The following is a 23321-nucleotide window of genomic DNA, read 5'->3' on the forward strand; positions in this document are numbered from 1 at the left end:
GTATATGATGAACGCCTCTAATGTCTTAATGGTGACTTCCAAGTTGAATCCAAACATTGAGATGTAGAGAACATTGAGTTATAAACAAAGATGTCATCTTTTTTCCGGGGCCTGCGTATCTCCTCGGGGCGTGTTTAATATACTTCAGTCTGACAGGCACCCTTACCAGTCAGGTACTTTAATGATGAGCTCTGATTTGTATTTCCATTAACCTAAATGATGTACTTATCTCACATTTGTCCTAATGGATCGCGGTGCATGGTGACGTCCATTGGCGTCACACATCGAGATGAGCCGCAATGCAGTCGCATGCTAATGTGACCATGTTGGGCTTTGTGTAAATGTAGCTTCTCTTTTCCCTTTAATGATTGCATTTTGAGACAAATAAAGAGCAAAGAGTACGAGTGATCTGCCGCTCGCTTGTCGAACTAGTTACGAGCCAAGCTGTGAAGATGTGCATAGCTCCCTCAGCCCCCCAGGGACCCTGTATTTTCATGGGCCTGCCTCTGACGTCAATGCGCCGGCTGTCCTGTGGATTGTCAGAACAGACTATTCAGTTGGGGGGGAGGGGACTGTAAGTCTCTGGTGTGTGTGTGTGTTTCATGTGATGGGTGAGAGCGTGCCTGTGTGCCTTTGTGAATGTGACCATGCACCTCTGCATGTGTGTGTGTGTTCGCCTGCATGTGATCTGTAAATGTTTTACTCACATCTGGGGTCTGTGTGTTCGTGCAGTGCACACACACACACAAGCATGCACATTTGCCTTGAATTGGAAATGCGCTTAAGAGGATAAGGTCAGTAATAACGGGATAGGGGGCAAATGTGAGTGTGTTAACAAGTGCAAATGTCTGGGGATGCTGGAAGACAGAGGTTGTAGTCATCAGGAGGATGTTTGTTCAAAAACAGCCAAGAGGGGAGAATGTTTTCATCATGGCTGCCAAACACTTTGAGTCAGATGGTGATCCCACTGTGAACACGAGTGGAAGAACTACATGTGACCGCACAAACTTCCTATAGAAGACCATGCGATAGATGGGTGCATAGATGGACATACTGTATGTGGTACACTGGTACACATGCAACCAGTAAGAAATGGAATCAATCCATCCATTTTCTATGCCGCTTATCCTCGCTGGGGTCGCGGGGGGTGCTGGAGCCTATCCCAGCTGGCTTTGGGTGAGAGGTGAGGTAATCGCAGGACACATATAGACAAACAATCTTTCAATGAACCTGACATGCATGTTTTTGGAATGTGGGAGGAAATCGGAGTACCTGGAGAAGAGCTCGCACTGAGAGAACATGCAAACTCCACACAGAGATGGAATCAAACCCAGGTTTCCTAGCTGTGTGGCCTGCCCGCTAACCAGGGTTAATTGAAATTCATCCTGAGACATTACAGTAAAAGAACTTTAATATGCCTTATTGTGTAATTGGCAAACCTGTTGCAAATTTTCTCAAAGCTTATGATTGGCTACTGTCAAACAAAGAGCTATACAATTGGTGGGTGCCGCTTAAGCACCATGTACTACAAATTGTGTATATGATTCTATTGATAAGTCAAAATATGTGAAGCTTATTAAAGCTAATAAATACAATTTGGGGTGGACTGCTCTACTGTCCTGCATAGATCACATTTTACATTTCATTTCTTGAGCTGCTGAGTGGTTAGCATGTTAGCCACACAGTCACGATATCGGGAAGACCTGGGTTCGATTTTTGATTGCGTGGGTTTTCTCCGGTTACTCCGGTTTCCTCCGGTTACTCCGCATTCCAAAAACACGCTAGGTTAATTGGGGACTCCAAATTGTCCATAGTTATGAATGTGAGTGTGAATGGTTGTTTGTCTATATGTGCCCTATGATTGGCTGGCGACAAGTGCAGGGTGTCGTCCGGCTTTGGCCTGAAGACAGCTGGGATAGGCTCTAGCATACCTGCGATAAGGGGTTAGGGTTACCATATGTCCCGATTTGTGTGGGACTGGCCCGCATTTTAATGATTTTTAATGCATCCTGCAAATTGACTCACTGTCCTGCATTTCTGATCGACATGCACCAATTTTCAAACCTAAACTCTTGTTTTTTTATCAAAGCCTGTACGAGGAGAGCAGACAACACACAGTGGAGGCGATCATGGGGGCGGGTCGCGGGCTGTGTGTGTGGGTGGGTGTGACTGTGTGCACGACTGTGACAGGCAGGGGTTGCTGTCAATTCAACACACGGCGACAGCCTTTTAAGGACACGTTACATTGAAAAGAAATTTGTGATGAAGTAATGAAAATGGAGGAATCTGACCATCATTGTCCCGCACAAGCATACTCCTTGTTCCGCATCTGGTGAGTTTGGATCTGGTCACCCTATAAGCAGTATAGAAAATGGATGTATGTATGTAGTTATACAAGACCACGTATGTCAGATTACAAATATTCCCCCTTATGTAACTAGCACTTTCATTGCCAATTATATATACAATCTGAAAGTGAAACCATGGACATACATCCTGTAGCTAGCAAGCTTGTTGCTGTGTGGAGTGCATCATCACTTATGCACTGTAGACCAGTTCTGATATCAACCGATATCTTGTTTTGTGTTTTATAATATTGGTTGGCCGATATTATCTTATAGTATCCGTAAGAGCATATGGCATTAGCATTTCATTTCCATTCGCCAAAAAATGCACTATTCACTAAATGAGAAAAAAAACGTAGTGCAAGTTATTTTTACCTGTTCATATTACTTTCCCTGGTGGGAAGAGCAAAGTGACAAAATGCGTCAGAGAATTCATTATGTTCTACAGTACGTGACCCCTGAATGGACCAGCTGCTGGAGAGTGTAGGAATGCCGGTGATTGATAGCGCACATGCTGACGTAACCCGCCGCCGCTCCCACACCTTCCTCTCTGGTTCTCGATATGATCAGAATGTAGCGCTGCGGCACAGAGGGTTTATGCTGGATCATGTTGCCTGACCACTCTGGTGAGCTACTGAGGTGCGCCCTGATAACTCAAGTGCACATCTCTGAATGCCGGGCAGATAGTGAGCTCTTTTCATTTTGGAACACGAGAAACTGTTCACTGATTGGAAACAGGAGCCATCTCCATTTGACAAGATATATATTATTGCCTTTACTGTAGGATTTATAAAAAATCATGAATTAAAAGACAACAGACAGTAGTTGATGTCATGTTCTACAGACGAGTATAGAATCAACAGCACCTCTGCTGGTTGCAGCCTAGTAGTGCACTCCATTTCCATGCCATTGATAGTGTAGTGGTAGCTGACATTTATGTGATCAATTCCCTGTCAATGACCCCTTAGAGCACGGGTGTCCAAACTTATTCAACCGAGGGCCACATACTGAAAAATGAAAGTTAAAAAATGAGCAAGCACCAGACTTGATTGCAGGAACAACAAGCCTTTATTGCAGGTTTGAAATTTCTCACAACAGGCACAACAATCCTAAATATTATATAAAATATAGCAATCCCTAGTAACAACATGGAATACTTCTGCTGCCTTTTTTCCCACACACAAGTTTTATTTATGTCTTAAATAGCTTATTTGCTCTTATTTTCTTGACTATATCGAGCAATATGAGCGTAAAGATGACAATAGGGGGCTGTTATTTAATGTCTAGAGAGCTCTGGTAATGTTAAAAACTGTATTTAGAAGGCCATGAACAGGTTTTCTATGCTTTAACAATGAAAAAAAATCCATGTATAAATAAGGCATCCTACTTCGTAGAAATTCACTTATCACAGTCAGGTCTGAAACCAATTTGAAACCTGAAACCAAAGTGTGTGTGATGATGATTGTACTTTCTGCTGAAGTTTGCAATAAACCAGTTTAGTGGTTTGTAATATTAGTGGGTTACTGTCATACTGTTAGTTTGCTGAAGATATGACATTACAATGCAGATGAAATTTGATTTTGAACAGTGAAGGGGGGAAAAAAGTAAGCATTTCAGACCAGTAGATAATGGTGAGGCTGCTTGGATCGATGGCTATACTGTTAAATACTTGGCCTGACTTGAGACATGCAGTCAAGCCTTTAGGATTTCACTGTGCTGATTCATTTGATGGCTCCAATACAATATTGTAATGTACTGTATGTGAATGTACAACTGAGTCTTGTGAGTTTAATGAGTCCTTTGGTAAATCTTTAGAAGCCCTGCAGGGCACATACAGTATTTCAAGCTTCAAAATCAGCATGTGATCCATGACAAGGCCCAAAGACTTCATATTCACTTCACACATAAGAACGTGACGTGGAATCGCCAACGAGATAAGAGACAAAATAGACCTTGGCTTGTGGTATATTTAGACTAACTCTAGTCTGCACACAAGCACACCATTGACAGAATGTCACCATCCATTTTCTATGCCATTTATCTTCACTGGGGTCGTGGGGGTATGCTGGAGCCTATCCCAGCTGAGGGGGGTGTTGTAAAACAGAAAAGGATGGCTGATGGAGTGTTAGTGCTTATAACGCTGTACATTTACTACACTGCTACTGTAGTAAAATGGTGGTTCACACAGCTGACTTACATATAACCCATATAAGATAAAACCCTACTCAATGTACTTTTTACAATAACCTATGATTGCCTGGCCACCATTCCATGATCCAGCCATAACCAATCAAACATGTTCAACGAGGGATGACTGCATGTCTCGTTTTTCCTCGTTTCTCGCCTCCAAACAGGCAGAAAGGGGGTGCTTTGGTTTCAGCACCTTGCAGTGTTTCTTCCAAAGAACAATGCCATGAACGGAGTGAGCCCTTATGTCAGTCATAGAATCTCTTTATGGGGTGGGTGGAGGCGGGGCCGGTAGCATACACACAGAGTGTAGAACAGTATAACGTAGTATAATTTTAAGTAATAGATTGCAATATATTCTCGTCTTGTCGCGTCTCCTTCTTGGAGAGCAAATCTTGTCTATGGTCTCATCTTGGGAACTGATCGTCTTGTGACACTCCTACTTAAAAATATAGCATATGTAGTGTAGAATGAAACAATAATTGAAACAATAATTGAGTGAAAACAATGTAATTCACAAAACACACCATGTGTGGCGCTGTGAACGGATACAATAGTAATAGTCACGTTTACATGAGGAGTTTTTCCTCTTTCCGAATGACCTTTCCGAAAGCAATGGTATACATGGAAAGGAATATTCCAATCGCGTGTCTACATGCACCGCTATAATCAACCAGAATAGTCAATGGGGCATGCGCAGTAAAGCGTAAACACCAACATCACGTGATACCGTTTTCTTCGAGTTTTTCTTTCACTTGTTGGAATAACTCAGTTAATAACTGTCAAACATCACCATCCACCACCCGGGAACAGGAAATGATAAAGTTCAATCTTGCTAATATTTTATAATGAAGCTCGGCACATGTTTTATATAGATATGTATTTTCTTTTTTAATAAAACTGGACTTGTGAATGGCGTATAGAAGGGTTTAGATTCTGTTCCACCGATGGCGGTAATGCACACGAAAGCTGCTTGCCAACCGCCGATAAAAAACAGAAGAAGAAAAACACCACGAAGACGAACGCAGTCTGACAACTTTCCGTTTGAGCGGGTACAAGATACCTCAATCAGATTGGGGAAAGGAATATTCCACCCCTGTGAATCTGATTTAATATTGATTCGGATTGGCTCTTTTCTTTTGGAATGAGGTGTATACAAAGGTTAGATTCTTTCCGTTTGAGCAAATAACCCGAATGGGATTGGAATATTTGGGTCCATGTAAACGTGGCTAATGTCTGTATATGACAAAAAAAGCTGGCAGAAACCCAGTCTTGATTTTAAGATATGTAGTGAAGCCTTTCAAAAACAAAAAACAAAGCTGACCTCCATGAAGGCCTCATCTAACTCGGGGAGGGTAAGAGTCACTAGCATGTCCATTTTTGTTTATGATGTCATTTAAACCCAGAAGTGGAGCAAACCTGTGTGTGTGTGTGTTGTGGGGGTTTGATGTTCACAAACAGACTGTGACATACATAGTTTTCCACGCTTGAACATCTCTCCACTGTTTCGAACCTCATCCACCTCATCGAGAAGGAAGAAAAGTGCAAATGTCCTTTTATTTTGAAACCCCCAAAAAAAATCGAAAAATTTTTGCGTGTGGCTAACTTGACAGTGCTCGCTTTCTCTCTTCCTCGTTAACGCCTCCGCTCATGAGCGTATATGCGTGTGCGCGTATCTGACTGCGCTCCCTGCGCGGTCGCTTGTGCTCGCCCAGCCAGTCTGCTGCTGCACATCCACCGCCGAGCTACACGCCGAGGAGGCGGACCGACTGGAGCTACACCTCGGCCAGCGGTGCTGGGTCATAGCGCTGGTGGAGGTGCGGCGGTGGCGGGGGCAGCACACTTCCCCCAGTCCCTTCCTAACTTGAAGACCCGGGAGTAGTTTGTTTTTTTGTATTACTATATTTTTATTGGGCTTTGCTCCTCAGAGGCGCACTTTTCTCCGCGGCTCCTCTCTCAGTTTTGCGCTCACGGTCCGACATGGAAGATGGTCCGTCTTCGACAAGCTGTTTCAGAAGGTTAACGGACTGCTTCCTGGGTGCAAGTAGGTACACTTTGGCACTCTTTCGTGTTTCAACATGGCACATTAGAATGATGATGCTGCAGTGTGTGTGTGCGCGCTGCAACAGTTCATTGCAACCGCATGGGCATTTTTGACGTCTTGTCTCCTCATGTGAGCCCAATTGGACCACTTAACTTTATGAATGACACGTTGATGCTTCCTCAATGGGTGGGGACCTGGCAGCAGGCGTATTTGCTCATTGTGTACTTTTATAAAACATGGGGCATGGTCCTCAATCCCTATAATATTTACATTACCTTCTATTTGGAAATGTATTATTTACCCCCTCCAGAATAAAACACTGAAAATTAAAATTAGTAGCAGTTGTTTTGCTTGTGTAACTGTTAAACATCACTGAAAAGTCACCAATTTTCCTCCCTCATATTTTCTACTCTTCTGGAGTGTTTCCCGGGATTAAATCCATTGGGTTTGATCTTGCATGTGCAGCCACAGTATAAAATATACTTTTCCACAGGGCTCCATATTAGAATATCCGTGAGGAGCGCGTACAGCACTACACACACTGTCACACCACTCCAGATATTCCATCACTGAGTCCAAGCGACCTTTCAGTGGTAATACGTCTCACAATGAAGCTGTTTGGGGATGTGCTCTTCTTGGAATATTAGTGACGGGCGAAGCATACATGCAGTATGAGTTTTATTTTTAAATGAGCAAATCATCTATTCTCATATTCCTATAAAGCTGTTTGTCATGTCTGTCATTTTATTATTTCCACAAGCATTTTTTAAAATTAGTATGTATTTTTGCAAAAGCAAAAAGTGCATTTTTGGTGTATCCATGAAGAATCCATAGCAAGAACCCATTCAATGTATTGCACATCAAAATCAAAATTAGAATATAGAAATGTTTTTCTCTGAATTGAACCATGTTTTTAGCAATCTCCCAATTTGCCCCCACCCCAAAGTTGGCACAGTCTCTTCTAGACCTTATGAAGCACTCAATGAAGCTCCGTCTTACTTTGTCCATAACCCCCCTTGAGACGTTTGTGTCTTAATCACCATAAATGCTCCAATTAACACCACCAAGTTTCCTCATCGTTGGACGGTGGTAGTTTGACGTGTTGTCTACAAAAGAGATTTCTAATTAGCACTTGGTTATAGCTGCAGCTGTAGGCGACTTCCTGATGTAGTTTTTGTGAACTCCACAAGATGGCAGTAGTTGTATTTGAAGTGTCATGAGTGTCTATGAGGGTCTCGCGACTATCTAACTCTACATGCGCTACTCAGGTGTTGGTGTTGTCGCACTTGCCATTAATGGTGCAATTACAACATTGGTTGTTTTGCTGTTGTGTTGTACAATGCTGCATACAGTATCATTAATATTTTATAGAGTATATTATACATTTGACACCTTTTGGAAATAACAGCCTCTCGCCAATTATTGCTACTTCCAGTTTCTATGACATTAAATTTCCTTTTAGGTATGCATAAAGAAGTCAGTCATTACACTAAATAACATAAAATATGAGGGGTGTCACCCTCTCGCCCAAAGACAACTGGGATAGGCTCCAGCACCCTCGCGACCCTCGTGAGGAAAAGCGGTAGAAAATGAATGAATGAATGAATGAGGGGTGTCACCCTCTCGCCCAAAGACAACTGGGATAGGCTCCAGCACCCTTGTGACCCTCGTGAGGAAAAGCGGTAGAAAATGAATGAATGAGAGGTATCACCCTCTCGCCCAAAGACAGCTGGGATAGGCTCCAGCACCCTCGCGACCCCCGTGAGGAAAAGCGGTAGAAAATGAATGAATGAATGAATGAGGGGTGTCACCCTCTCGCCCAAAGACAACTGGGATAGGCTCCAGCACCCTCGCGACCCTCGTGAGGAAAAGCGGTAGAAAATTAATGAATGAATGAGGGGTGTCACAAGATCTTGTCGATTAAAACGTGAGGAGATTTCTTGTTTGGATAAAAACTGTCACCCAAGAACTGGGTGGCTAGATCTGTGTCGACAATTTGGTTGCTACATTTAGCGAGTAGGTGTGCGTATTGCCTCTGATGGTGTAGCAGTCCATTGAAGGTCTGAAACCTCAAACATCCACAATGGAACGTGGCTCATTGCAGAAAGAAAATACAACCCAGCGAATGTGGACAAATAGAGGAAAATGGCATAGTGTAACTACATACGTACATACATTCTACTAAAGAGACAGAGACATTGCTATACAGTATGTGGTGATTATAGCATTGTCCTAAGGCATACGCAGCACTGTATATATAATATAGTATGCTATAGTACACAAAGCAATGGCATTGAGCAGTCCATGTGACGTACCAGTGAGCAGAAGTGGACTGTGCTTTCTGTGGTTTGTTTTGCAGCAACTGATGACATGTTTATCGTTGTTTGTCCTCTCTGAAACGGGCCTGGGTGCACACGCGTTCAGTTAATGCAAGTCAAGTGTTGTCGTCCCTGTTTGCGTATCTCATTGTAAACCTCACAAGGTTAACAAGGTTTCAGTTCCAGCTGTTTGTAGTCTCATGTTGTGTGCGTCCCTGGGTGCACTGTTGCGTTGTGTTGGTTATTTAAGGTCCGCACTAATGTGACAATTGATTGACAATTTGATGAAGAAAGCTGAATATTGTTGGGCAGGAAGTGTTCATGCTGGACATTTCCGTCCTGACCACATGCCTTCTCCTGGTTCTTGACATACTTACTGAATATATAAACATACAGTCTGCTCGGTATGCTTAAGGAATGAAAATTAAAGCTGTAGTGAAATATGAATGCCGAAAGATTCCTAGGCGGGATTCAGCACTCAATGATTTATCACTGTATTTTATCATTTAGTGTCAGTTTTATTTGAAATGAATATGCAGTAGTTGTATCTCATCAAAATATTTTGCATGGTATGGTATTTAGCATGACCATGGTGACCCCAGATCACCGTCTTTAGTGGTCTTAAATATTGATGGATTAGCGTCACTGATAAAATAAGTTGTAGTGTTTGTGTTTATTTTAAGACATGATGCTGTAACATCAGTTTTGTCATCCTTTACAGTACAGTAATCTCAGAATTTTGCGGCTTCATTGTCATGATTATTAAAAAAAATTATAAATCAAATGCAGTTTTGTGGTTGAATTTTTATATGAATTTGAATATAAGAAAATATATTTAATTATATTAATTAATTATATTATTTAATTATATTCAATCATAAAAATGGGTAAATGAACTAAAATACAAATATAAGGCATCCAGAAAACACATTCAAAACATTTGTAATAATCTACACTGATCACTAGGTGTCACTAATGTTACAAAGACAAAGACTTGATTGACTTTTATTGTAGTTTTGCCATATCTTACAACAGACACAATAATCCCTAGCACTAGCTACTGTAGCGACCATAACCCACGGCAAGCTAAAACTCAACTATGAACCCCCAATGTTCTGTCCGTCCCCCACTTAGTTCCCCTAATTCTGGAACACATTTATAGCAACACATACAAGCACAAGAGTCTTATTTATGCCTTGAATGGTTTAGTTTCTCTTATTATGTATTATCTATACTGAATGTGAGTGTGAATGGTTGTTTGTCTATATGTGCCCTGTGATTGACTGGCGACCAGTCCAGGCTGTAACCCGCCTCTCGCCAGAAGACAGCTTGGATATGCTCCAGCATACCCGCGACCCTCATTAGGATAAGTGGTACAGAAAATAGATGGATGGATGGGTAATACAAGAGTAAAGTTGACTATGGGGGTGTTATTTTCTGTGTTTACAACTTCTAAACCCTATTTAGAAGTTCTAAACAAGTTTTTGATGCTCTAACTATGAAAATATTCAATTTCTAAATAAAGAATCATACTCACGATACTCACGATAAGTAAAGGATTATTGTATATTGACCTGACTTTTTTTTTTAGCTTATGTGAACAAGTCTTTGTTGGTGAAACATTGCTGTTCCATGAAAAACATATACATGAACCCCAAAAGGGCTTCAGTAGTGAGTACTGAGTAATTTTACTTTATTTTAGTTTATTACATCTTCTCAGCATGCTTGTATGAAATTTTGCAATTTTAAAATCTTAATTGAAAATAACTTATTTCCTTAAGTCCTTCCTTATTCCTTCTGGACTTTGGAGCAGCCACCCCGGGTTCGACTCTTCACTAGTATACATCATCGGTATTTGTCAGGAAAGGTATCCGGAATTTAAAGGGCTCAAACAAATCAGAATGTGGATCAAAAAGATCCGCAGTGGTGACTCCATAACCTGGAAAAAGCCGAAAGAAATACAAGACAGCATTTTCCCTAAAAAAAAGTCTGGCGCTTTATACATGCACGTTCGTCCGACATCTTCTTCCAAAGCAAATCAGAGCTTTTTTTCGAGTCACTCACACACACCAGTGACCTAGGCCAGTGTTTTTCAACCTTTTTTGAGCCACTGCACGTTTTTTTCATTGGAAAAATCTTGCGGCACACCACTAACCACCTCACGGGCATCACTAAGTCTACTGGAGGAACGAGGCAATCAGCTACATGTTGCCACACGGACGAATATTACATTGCTCTGCCAGTTTTTACACCATGGACACTGGACATAAGATTTGGAGAAAATGATTAATAAATGTTAATTTAAAAAATGATATTAGATAATTCCCCACAGCACACCAGACGATTTCTCACGGCACACTAGTGTGCTGCGGCACAGTGGTTGAAAATCACAGGCCTAGACAATGCCGCCGTGACACAGAGATCCGCTAGAAAACGGTGCCTAAAGGTTGAACAAATTAGCAAACAACAAAGGAGGCGTTGTGATGCTAATTGGAAGATAATGGTGATGAATGAAGCAGAGTCACGATACACTTCTACAAATTGTTGATTCACTGATTTTGAGTTTAAAAAAAGATTAATTTTGTTTTTTTTGTTTAATCATTTTTATTCAGAACATAATGGAGACAACATTTGGAGGGCGATGCTTTTGATTGGACAGCGACAAAATTCTTGCTTTTGCCATATCACTGCAGTGGTTTAGATTTCAAAGGTTTAGGTGGATAACCCCGACTGTTGCTTTAAACTCATAAAGTTCAAGCCAAAGAAAATAAGCTTAATAAGTCCTTTCGTGTCAAAATCAGTTCAGGACTGAATCAGCGCCGGGACACAGTGAGTGATATTAGTGGCAAAACAGATGACATTCTCCTAAAGGCATCCTCTATCAATTGACCCCTGTCGGCTCAGCTTGTCGGGGGGGGGATCAGAGGGGATGGGAAAACGCCACAGACGCGTAGATTCTCTTCCAACTTGTCCTCATATTGGAGCTCACAGAAGAATCCGACACAAGATCTGACTGCTGTGGTTTTCATTAGCAGCTTCCCATCGTTTAAGCATCAGTCCAGATGTGCAGTGACAAACACGACCCCGATCGTTAATGAGGCTCTGGGGGATGGTGGAGTATCAACCACTGTCCCAAACCACTGGTTGGGACACGGGATGCTGACTCCGAGGCATTATGATCGGTGCCATTCTCTGAATTCTCCTCCAAATAAATCACAGCGTGTGACTGGTGACCAGTCCAGTCTGTAGCCTGCCTTTTGTCCAGAGTCCTCTGGGGGATAGACTCTCTATGACCTATAGGAAATGTATGAATGTCAGTGAAATGACAGCTAATAACTTTAGGAAGGGGATGTTGGACCTGATGTCTGTGAACCCACACCGAGGCATATGTCTTATCTCCATCTCAGTTTATCATTTATAGCTCCCTGCCGTGACGTCTAATGACCTCGGCCAAAGAAGTGGAAATAATGCAAATTGCATTTCCATGGAGATGATTCTCTTTTTTCTCAGGAGTGTAAGGTGCATTGGGCTGACATCGGTGTAGGATCGATAGTATGACTATATAGCAATAATCAATACACTCAACAAAACCACCATACACCATACATGGTGCTATCTTCACGATCCTTGAGTAGGATCGTGTGTATCATCAGTCCATTTACTTCATTCATTCATTCATTTTCCGCTTTTTCCTCAGGAGGGTCGCGGGGGTGCTGGAGCCTATCCCAGCTGTCTTCGGGCGTGAGGCGGGGTACACCCTGGACTGGTCGCCAGCCAATCACAGGGCACATATAGACAAACAACCATTCACACTCACATTCATACCTATGGACAATTTGGAGTCGCCAATTAACCTAGCATGTTTTTGGAATATGAGAGGAAACCGGAGTACCTGACGCACACACAGGAAGAACATGCAAACTCCATGCCAGAGCGGGGAATCGAACCTAACAAGTTATATTTAAAATAAATAGTTCATCTTAGTACATTTTTTGAGTTCCTAATCACGCCATAATTTGATTCCGTGTACCACAATAAATGATTTCAAAGTATATTAAATTTAATTAAATGGTATGGATACACACACACATGTGTAGCTCATTCCATCTCCAAGACCCATGCAGTAGAAACCAAAGATGCAGTGTCATTATTTTTGAGCATTTGCATATATAGCAATAATATTAATATTTGTCTGTAGTGTAACAATAATTTATCACCTACTCTAGCAACATAACATGTGCTGTACTGACACAGTCCCATCTTTAGTCTCTAGGGCGGGATCGGGAACCTTTTTGGCTAAGAGAGCCATGAAGGCCAGATATTTTAAAATGTGTATCTGTGAGAGCCATATACATTTTGAATGCAATAAAATGTGTGCATTTTTATGTAAAACCAACAGTTTTAGATATAATGGGCTCTAATTATGTAGACCAGGCACACTACCCATGCAAATGGGGTGTGGCCAACATTCTTTCGTGAGCAGCGCAGTGTCTAATAATAAATCAAATACTTGCTGCCATTAATGCAACTTCTGCTGCTGCATAGTTTTGAACCGTATTCAGTACACGTATTTCATTCTTTTGGCCATCTTCACCAGAAGGCTTGGTTCTGCAGCTTTAGCTATTTGACTAAAGGAGGAAAGTTTACATTTACATGTTTTTTTGACATCTCAATGACCGAGGTAGACTACAGCATTACCCAGTAATAATCAAGTTTTGGTGTTTGACCTGGAAAATATCATCAGGAAAGATAGATATGGTTGGCCGTATTGCAGCAGAATATAGATGGACGAATTAAAATGCATAAGAAAGTTGTTGATTTTGAATATTATTTTTAACAGTCATTTCTGTGGTGGTTTACTTTAAAATGTTAGCAAAAATGCATTTTTATTGTGGTAAGAAATGCTTGAGAGCCAGATACAGTCATCAAAAGAGCCCTACCTGGCTCCCGAGCCATAGGTTCCCTACCTCTGCTCTAGGGGATGTGTTGTTGTGCAATACTTGGGTCTTTTTAATGAGACACTTGAAATGACTTTAAGTGATTTAGCAACGCTGGTCAGCACATCTATCACACATAGTAAGCTGCAGAGGAGTACATGTATGTGTGTGTGTGTGCACTCACCTGTATTGACCCACACATACACACACTCCCCCCCTCTAGGTCCATGAAAGTGTAGACAAATCAAAGCCGGTTCATCGTCACTGTCACTGCCTACTAAATGTCAGTGTTGGCCACTGTGCTTTGGACCTCTCACAGATAAGCTAAGAATCACATGGTCTCCCACCTTTTGGCAAGGGAGTCCCAGGCGGAGCTGCTGACGCACGCACCTTACATCCCTCCACCGCCGCCACTCCTCACCCATCCTCTCACCATGCCTCTTGTCATGAAAAGTGAAAAGTAGTACGCTGGCATCTTGCCCTGGACTCTGTGCCAGGCTGTGTGAGCTTCAATGGAAGTGTGGGTTTTTTTTCCATTTTCTGTCATTTTTTGGAGTGCGTAGCAGAGGAAGAAAATGATGCCCACTGAACATCAGCTGGCCTTGTGACATTGCCTCTTGAATGCAGTCACTTGATCTGCTCCTGCACAGTTCACTCTGGCCATGTCCTCAACACTAGTATTTACAGTTTAAGTTTACCTTTTGTCCAGCCTAAACTATATTTCAGATCACCTAAAAATGATCGCCTAAAGTTTTAAATGTTTACCTTTTTAAATTTCCGAAACAACGTGCAAAAGCAATGTTTATATGTATTTTATTTTAAAAAAGGTCTCATGTAAACAGTCCCTGATCCACAATGGAACCGTTCCACCCACCATATGGAAATGGTAAAGCCCTGCCTATTTGTTACGTCTTACGTCACTGCATACTTTTTCCTCATTTGCCAATTCAGTCTGACTGTAACAGACTTAATATTTTAAAACATGTCATGATTGCATTGTCTTACATCATTTTGCATGAACCAGGAAGTGGTACTAACATACCCATAACACACCCTGTTTATATATAGTTTTCACTTGTTTAGACTTATGTACAGTATATGTTTAAAATGCTGTACTTGTGTTCTTAAGTTATCTCTGCTTTAATTTTCTTGCTATTACTAAATCTTGTGAATCATTTCCATGCTACTCCTAAATCTTATGAATGGTCCAGTGCGAGAACATGAGATGTCCACAACTTTAACTGGAAAACTGGTAAAATAAAAATCTTCAACAATAATAATAATTCCCTGATAACATGTACATGTTGACACTTACAGTACTCACTTACTTACATTTTGTTAACTTTCTGTGTGAAAGGACAGAAGATTCTTCAATATTTGTCCAGTTCCTAGATGTCTATGAAAGTATGTACTTTGGCATGTACATGCACCTGGAGAACACGAGGGGAACATGCAAAAAAAATGCCGAAGTGGAGATTCAAACCCAGGTCTTCCCGATTTCCTGACTGTGTGGCCATCATGCTCACCACTTGTCCACCATGCGGCCTCCATTTAACTTGATGATTTGATTTACGATGATGACAGGCATGTTGTTATTTCCGCCTGACTTCCGACAAGTTGGCCGCCTGTTGCTCTGCTGAAGCAACATCATTTTGATCTCGTCTGTTAACATGTAATGTGGAGCCCAGTCACGATCATATTTTTCCAAATCATACATTCAGAACAACATTTGCAATATAATGCCATCCAACCCATTAAATTGTTTACGAAGTGATGCATTTTGTGAAGTTCAGACAGTTTGTGACATTTAGCTTGTCCGGTTAGCGTTTATCGATTTGAGTTAGTTCATCATGCTACAAGGTTTTTAATCAGTGGTGCTGAAGAGATCTGTAATTCGGGTTGATATTTGTGGTGGGGAAAAGTACAAAAATAATCAAAAACTTAGATTGGTGCAGCCTGTCCTTACAGGAAGTGACATCACACACACAAAAACACTGTGCTCGCACTTGACCAAACAAACCGTATTTGCAGAGCTAATGGATTGTAGCCTGTTGAACCTGGACCAAAAATGAAATAGTGTGAATGTACCATAAGTACACAGAAAGTCAAATATATTGTGCAAGAGTAGAGAACATTCCTATACAGTCACAGTCTTTGTTCCCCACAAAGACTGCAGAGAGAGAAATGAGGCCTTGCTTCACAGCAGTTTCTTTTTTTTGTTCTCCAATTCTCCAAAGGAGCCTCCTATAAAAGAAATGTGGCGTCAAATAGACTCTTGGGCTTTTACCCTTGTGTGCCTTCGGCAAATGCTGACCTGGAAAGAATAACAGGTCAAATGTCATCAAGCAGTTCACCATTTTCCGGGCCTGATTGAGAAAATGGGTGAAAATAAAACAAGATGACGTTGGATGTATTGGTAGATTACAGCCAAGTAGGCTTGATGTCTCTTGTTGGTTTCAGTGCTTTTGAATGTAAATGTTGCATATTAGGTATACAAAGTTTTACAATGTGATGGAGGTCATTACTTGTACAGCTCTTCTCCAAGTCCTTCATAAAAACATCATAGATTTGAACTGCAGCCATAAAGAACAAACTCTTTTGATGCTTTTTCATGCCGGCTGTTCCATATTACACACAATATAGCAAATTGCCATGCTTAATTTTAATTTTGAAATGATCGTCGACAAGATCCAGACAGACTGACTGGTGTGGCCTTCCCTTCCCAGTGTCAGGGTGTAGCGAGTTGTCGTCCAGATAAGTATTACGTAACAATACCTCACTGCATGAACTCAAGCTTCAGCGTTTATACAGGAAGCCCAAGTCTGAGTCAGGCACCGTATCGCTGCCAAATGGGCCTGAGCCACCTCTGAGCATGCAGTGCAACAAGCTGCTGACCACCAATAGATTGGTCAAAGTGTACTGCTTATCACTTTGTAGCTCTAGTATGGTATAATAATGGTAATATTTTACAGTCTATAGTGGTAACAGCATGCATCCAGTCAGTCGTCGTTCTTGGGTTAATGGCCACAACACTTGAATGCTACAACGATAATGTGACAAGGGTGGCACCATCTGTTGTTCATAAAAACCACAAGCTTACTGCGTTCTTCCTTTATTTCTTTCCAGCCTTTAGTCCTTTCTTTCTGGAAGGTCTGAATGCTGTTGATTGTATCAATCAGGTCCAATTTTGGGAAAAAAACAGACGTGCCACTCAAAAAAGTTGATTTTGTGGCACTCTATCATTCTTAAAAACAACTGAAGAAAGATCAACGGATGATTTAGACTAATTCACTAATTAACCTAACATGCATGTTTTTGGAATGTGGGATGGAGCCCACACACACAGGGAGAACATGCAAACTCCACACAGAGATGCCCAAGAGGGGATTCAAACCCAGGTCTTTCCAACATGCTAACCACTCGACTACCATGTCCACCCCCACCATGTAAATCCAATGAATCCAATTCCAGTCGAGCAAAAACATGAACAAAACATTTTGTATAGAATAATAACATGTAGAAAACAATGCAAAATAATTATGAATGATGACTGAACACTTTTACCCCTTTTGCAACACATGCCTTCTTGGATTCTTCTTTATTTGTCAGGATGGAACTTATTGTTATGCAGACTTCCCTTACATCCTGATGAGCCACATGGACACCATTTCTTGATCAAATTGCTGGAACTTGCAACTTTTTTGTGCCCCACGACGTGTTATTTAAGCATTTATTTATTTATTAGTCAAACCCAATAAAAATTGCACGGACAGTGAGTCGGCAAAGTGTAGGCTACTTTGTTTGGGCACTCCATTCCGTGGAATGATACAATCAGGGCAAATGAATGTGCCTTATAAGATACTGTAGTATTGTTTAACCTAGTAGGTGTGCTTTCAGTCTGACTCTTTGTATTTATTCTGTTATGCAAGGTGGAGTGCAGTATGTAACTTTAACCTTTGACCTATTTTCGTCTGCTTTACTGATTGTTAGAGGAATATAATGTATTGTCATGCCACATTGTTTAAAAACATTGTTTCCTGTCATTAGAACCTAAGCCAAAAAGTAAATGCTTAATGAATATTTTAGATCAAATCAATTTCTTTAAATGCCAATGCCTTGACTAAATCAATATGTTTGCATCTTCATCATGTGGTCTTCCGGGGCAGGATTCCGGCATTTCATCAATCAGAAACAAGTGGACCTTTAAGGAGGCCTTAAAAGGGACAGGCAGGGAAATACACCTTCGTGCTGAAGTAAACACTTCCGTGGCTGAACGTCCTCCAACAGAAACATCCCGTTCTTATTCTGTTAACATTTGCTAAAAGCAGAAGAGCCTTGCTGTCCTCTACTTGTGGCCTTTTTTAACGATCCTCCACAGGGACCAATGTGCTCAAGTCAGACAAGAAAAATATATAGAATTTTGCTATGTTTTTCCACCAGAAACCTAGCATCTTAAAATAATAATATCAACTTAATGGCATGTTAGAGCAAAGTTTATGCAATGTTTTGGTCAAAGGTTTGTGATGAGAATGAAGAGGATCCATGCTTTATGTTTCCATTAAGGCGTGCTAGGGGAGGCCAGTGATTAACAATGGTGAAATTTAGCTATCAGTTTTAAATATATATTTATGGCATCTCCATGAATGTTCTAAAATCCTTTTTCGGTGCCAATGATGTATTGCTGTGTATAATTCTGCCCGAGGGAGTTGTGCAATATCGTATGATTGACCTCAACTTCCCATAGCTGATGTCACGTCTTCTTTAGACGTCAAACCATTTAGTTGAGGCCCAATCAACAGCTCCTCTCTGAGTTGCAGCCAATAAGTGGACTCCATTTTGTGCACTCCACAAGCAATTCCACATCATTTACAGCAGTCAGTTAAATCCATCCCTAATGCGCACACGTAAATGAATTTGCTAAATGATTTGTGTAGCTACAAGTGGGAAAAAGTCAGTGATTTGCAAGTCTCAAGTGTTTAATTCCAAGTCTAGAGTCAAGTCTCAATTAATGTCGTGCAAGTTTCTCAAGACAGTCAATTCAAAGTCATAGACTTGACATTTTTACCAAATAAAAATTCAATTTTTAATTTTGCAGTGTCACTCTCCTGCGGTTTTTCATAAATATATTCATTAATAAATCATGCTTATTCGTGGTGGAATATGGCCTATTATTAGCCAAAATATATGTGTATTAGGGGTGTCACTCGACACCCAACCCACAAGATGAGACGATGCAAGTGAGGGTCCATGAGACGAGATGATAACATTAACATTAATTTTAAAAGGGATTTATTATGATTTTTCGACCCTTTGTATTGAGTTGTGGTCTCCTATAGAGCAGCTACACACAATAACCCGCACAGAAAAACTTTTAGATATTGCAGAATCTGCACCTATTCTGCCAACCATGGCCCGCCTCCAGGCCATATAAGGAAGTCCCTCTGTGACATCACAAAGGGGCAGTTTTACCACGCCCAACCGACCATTTTGAGCCATCCCAAACTTCTTTCAGGGCTCACTTCCAAATGCGCAAACCTCATTATCTGAAAATTTTACCACGAGAATACAACATACGAAGTACATTTATAAGTCAGAAAAGTGGAAAAAAGCAGGTCCCCTTTAAGGAAAGTTCAATGAAAAAATAACTGGACATAACAAATTTTTTGCTATTTAACTGAGTCACAAAACAATGCAGATGCGTCTTCAAACACCCGCTTCCTCCTCCTCTTCCTCCTCTGCATGGGTGACGTACGCGTGTTGGTGATCGAATTTTTGTAATCGAGGTACTTGAATTATTCCAATAATCGCAGCCCAACTCCAGTCCACACCTCTGACCTACAAAACGTTGATTTATTCATACATTGTTTTCTGGTTGTATTTTAACAGCTACTGATGACAGTACTTCCTTTGTGTTCCAAATTGCGTAAAGTTACAAAAGCGATGTTGTGCTCTCATTTCTGTCGACAGCAGCTCTCTTCACCTACCCTTCCCCAACCCTTCCCCTTAAATTGCTTTGATTTATTAAGCCATATTCTGCCGATTTGCGTCAGAGCCGGCCTAGAGTCTCATGAGGCGTTGCGCTCCCAAAGAGCTGTGTCTCATGTCTGGACAGTGTCAGACTGCAGAGCAGCCTCCTCCAGCCTCTCAAGCCTCCTAGGCTACACCTTTCATTGCCTTATTTGCCTGCAAATGCACGTCACCACAAAAGTTGGGTGCTCTTTTACAACATTATGATGAAGAAACACATTGAATTTTTAATTCAGATTGAAATGACACTCACTAAGGCCTTGTTTTGCATAAATATATTTGATCATGATGTTAAATATAATACATAAAATTATATTTGATTGCAATATAGCATACTGGTTTCATTTCATTTGAACGTACATCAGATTACAATTGAGTGCATCACATAATCAGTTCACAGTTCCATAATAATTAAATCAATCAGCATAATCATTAAATTATAAATAGTTATTATAAATAATTACATTAGTTTAAAAAATAATGTTTTTATTTATTTAATAATAAGTAATAAATATAGTAGTACATCAAATATATGAGGGGAGGACAATTTTTGTATTAAAGTAGAGTTACTGTACCATACTTTAAAAATATTATTATATTATTATGCAGTGCTGTCAAACACACTTTTTGGTGTGAGTGTGACTAAATTTCACCAGCATTAACTTCAGTGAACATTGAGGACTTGAAAATGCCGGTGTCGATTGTACACGAAGGGGGGGGGGGGGGGGGGGGGGGGGGGGCAGCTGCCAGTGCCTGCATTAAAAACAAATTCCCCTCAACAATAATCTGGCAAAAGGCTTTTTCCCTGACAACAAAGACAGTAAACAGCAGCACTTAGCTACCTCTCAAGAACCTAATTGCCTATTAGGCGCAATCGAGTCTTCCTTCATCCTGTTGCCTCTGTTGAGGGCTCCTGTCCCTTGAGACACACATTGACTGTAAACATAAGACGAGCATTTCAGCAGCCATGCTTACTGTACCTAACTTTTGAAGAAGTGTTTTTGTTGAGCTCTTTAAGCTCTTTGTTGAGGTCTTTAACATGCATGTCATGTAGTGAGAATTCTTGTCATGATCTCACTCCCCCAAACTTCCGTAAAATCTTTGTCCGTGATTATGTTGCAAATTGCCTGGCGTTATTTATCCATGAACAAGTGGTGAGAGAGCTCAAAAACAGTGTTTTCCTTCTGTGCTTCTCAGGCTTGACAGATGAGAAAGTGAAGGCCTACCTCTCTCTGCACCCGCAGATGCTGGATGAGTTTGTGTTGGAGAGTGTTAGCGCTGAGACGTTGGACAGATGGCTGAAGAGGAAGACCAGCAGCAGGACTGCAGGTAGACCTACTCCCACACACACATACACACACACTGGTGCGAACACTCTGACATAATGGCTGAATTAGCGTAGTTCAATATACATTCATTCATTTATTTTCTATGCCGCATAATCCTTACTATGATGGCGTGGGTATGCTGTAGCCTATCCCAGCTGACTTTGGGCGAGAAGTGGGGTACAGCCTGGACTGGTCGCCAGCCAATCACAGGGCACATATAGACAAACAACCATTCACACTCACATTCATACCTACGGACAATTTGGAGTCGCCAATCAACCTAACGTGCATTGTGACATGTGGGAGGAAATGGCAGTACCTAGAGAAAATCCACGCATGCAAGGGGTGAACGTGCAAACTCCACAGAGATACCCCATGGAGATATGAACTTGGCAGCCCGATTTGAGCACATTGACACAAAATTGTACTTTTCGTCATATTTTTGTATTTTGTTGAATGTTTGTACATTTTAGCCCAGATAGTTCTAGACAAGTCAGCCACAACTACAAATATCACATCAATCTTTTGCTTTTATCCCAACAATAGTCACAATTTCGACTGAGGACAGATGCTGTCTGTTTTTTTTGATAGCATTTACACAGCAGTATTATATTGTGAAAATAATTTGGAGTAATTCCCTCATTGTGTGATTTCCTGTTCCTGTACTCCCTTTGTCCACTCAGACAACTAGCGGGTGTGGCTAGTCATTTTTTTCTTCATTGGGCAAGGGGCAGAAATGCCTGTGCTCAGTGAATTCTGCCTAGCAATAACTACTAAATGAACGTTGAATGTGACCAGGGAAAATATTCCATCCATCCTTTTTGTATGCCGCTCATCCTCACTGGGGTCGCGAGTATGCTGGTGCCTATCCCAGCTGTCTTCGGGCGAGAGGCGGGGTACACCTTAGACTGGTCGCCAGCCAATCATAGGGCACATATACACAAACAACCATTCACACACATTCATACCAATGGACAATTTAACCTAACTGGGAACCCAACTCTCATCCTTATGTCACAGCTGCACTAGACTAATGTAGCTGCACTACTAAACTAATGTAACCCCTTTAGCTTCCATAAGAGAAGCGTCTCAGTAAATTCCGTTTTTATTGGCCAATTCCGTGATTCTGTCCAGGATTCCTTTAACACGGGAATCACAGGTGTCCTAAATGGGCTAGGTTTAAATAAGCTCTGCTTTTGCCTGCTTTGTTTCAGAGGTGTTGAATTGTGCAAATGTGATGTTCATACATGTTACTTATGAGGAATATCTTAAATCCCATGAAACCTTCTATCCCTTTGCATAGCGGCGATGTAAGTGATTGTTGCCCCAACATATTTCTTCATATAAAAATAAAATTTATTTAGAGCTGAGACTGCCTTTGTTGCATTTATGTATAATTTTGGTCACCCTCACCTTTTTTTTATATTAATCACCAGTATGCGCTATAGACAAAGAAAAAAGGCAGAGCGAACAGGCGTTTATGGGTCGTTGGATGTGTTGGAGCGGGCTGAGTCGAGTGTGTACCGTGCGCTCCACACATAGTGAGCTGTTTCCCAGACCAACGGCATCCATCAAGGGCCCAGAGTGTTGGCGCACAGCCCAGTCGAGCTGCTGACGTCAGAGGCGTCCTCCGGAGACATGCAGCCAGGCTGAAGGGGGCCCAGGGGAGGGGAGGGAGGTGGTGGTGGGTTACATTTGTCGGCGACAGTGGCTAGGGCGCTGGCTGTGGGTGTGTTCTAGTTAAGTGGCAGTGGATAGATTTGTCATGTTTCGAAGCGGCCCTCTTCAGACGGACATGCGGACGTGTCTCAAGGCCCTGGTGGTAATCAAGTTGTCTGGCGCCAAGTAGGAATAACTAACTGGAGTCATTTAGTTTGGGTCAGTGCAGAGGAATCAGAGCAGAACTTTACACAGAGCAAACACACAGTGTGTGTGTGTGTGTGTGGGGGGGGTACAATCATTTTACGTTGTTTTTACTCAGTTTAGCCTGTTAAGGTGAACAGATATTTTAGCAGGCCTTGACCCAAAGACCTGAGGGCACGTAAGGTGAACGCAGATTACAAAGATATAAGAACTCAGACTGTTCAAAGCTTTAAAAAACAATGAAAGACATGAGAAGAATTGGATTTACATAG

The 23321-nt window shown here is 41.4% G+C and overlaps 1 protein-coding gene across 5 annotated transcripts in view; it reads left to right on the forward strand.

Moving 5' to 3' along the window:
- pde10a (phosphodiesterase 10A) overlaps positions 1 to 23321 on the forward strand; it is a 60628-nt gene that overhangs the window by 13255 nt on the left and 24052 nt on the right. For 3 of the 5 annotated variants that reach the window (XM_058058377.1, XM_058058373.1, XM_058058374.1), the window contains exon 3: positions 21056 to 21187. In XM_058058377.1, the coding sequence (XP_057914360.1) occupies positions 21056 to 21187 (132 nt within the window). Of the gene's footprint in view, positions 1 to 6187; positions 6577 to 21055; positions 21188 to 23321 lie in introns of those variants that run through there. The other 2 variants (XM_058058375.1, XM_058058376.1) reach the window with 2 other exon arrangements.

Source organism: Doryrhamphus excisus, chromosome 20 (assembly GCF_030265055.1).
Source record: "Doryrhamphus excisus isolate RoL2022-K1 chromosome 20, RoL_Dexc_1.0, whole genome shotgun sequence".
NCBI lineage: Eukaryota > Metazoa > Chordata > Actinopteri > Syngnathiformes > Syngnathidae > Doryrhamphus > Doryrhamphus excisus.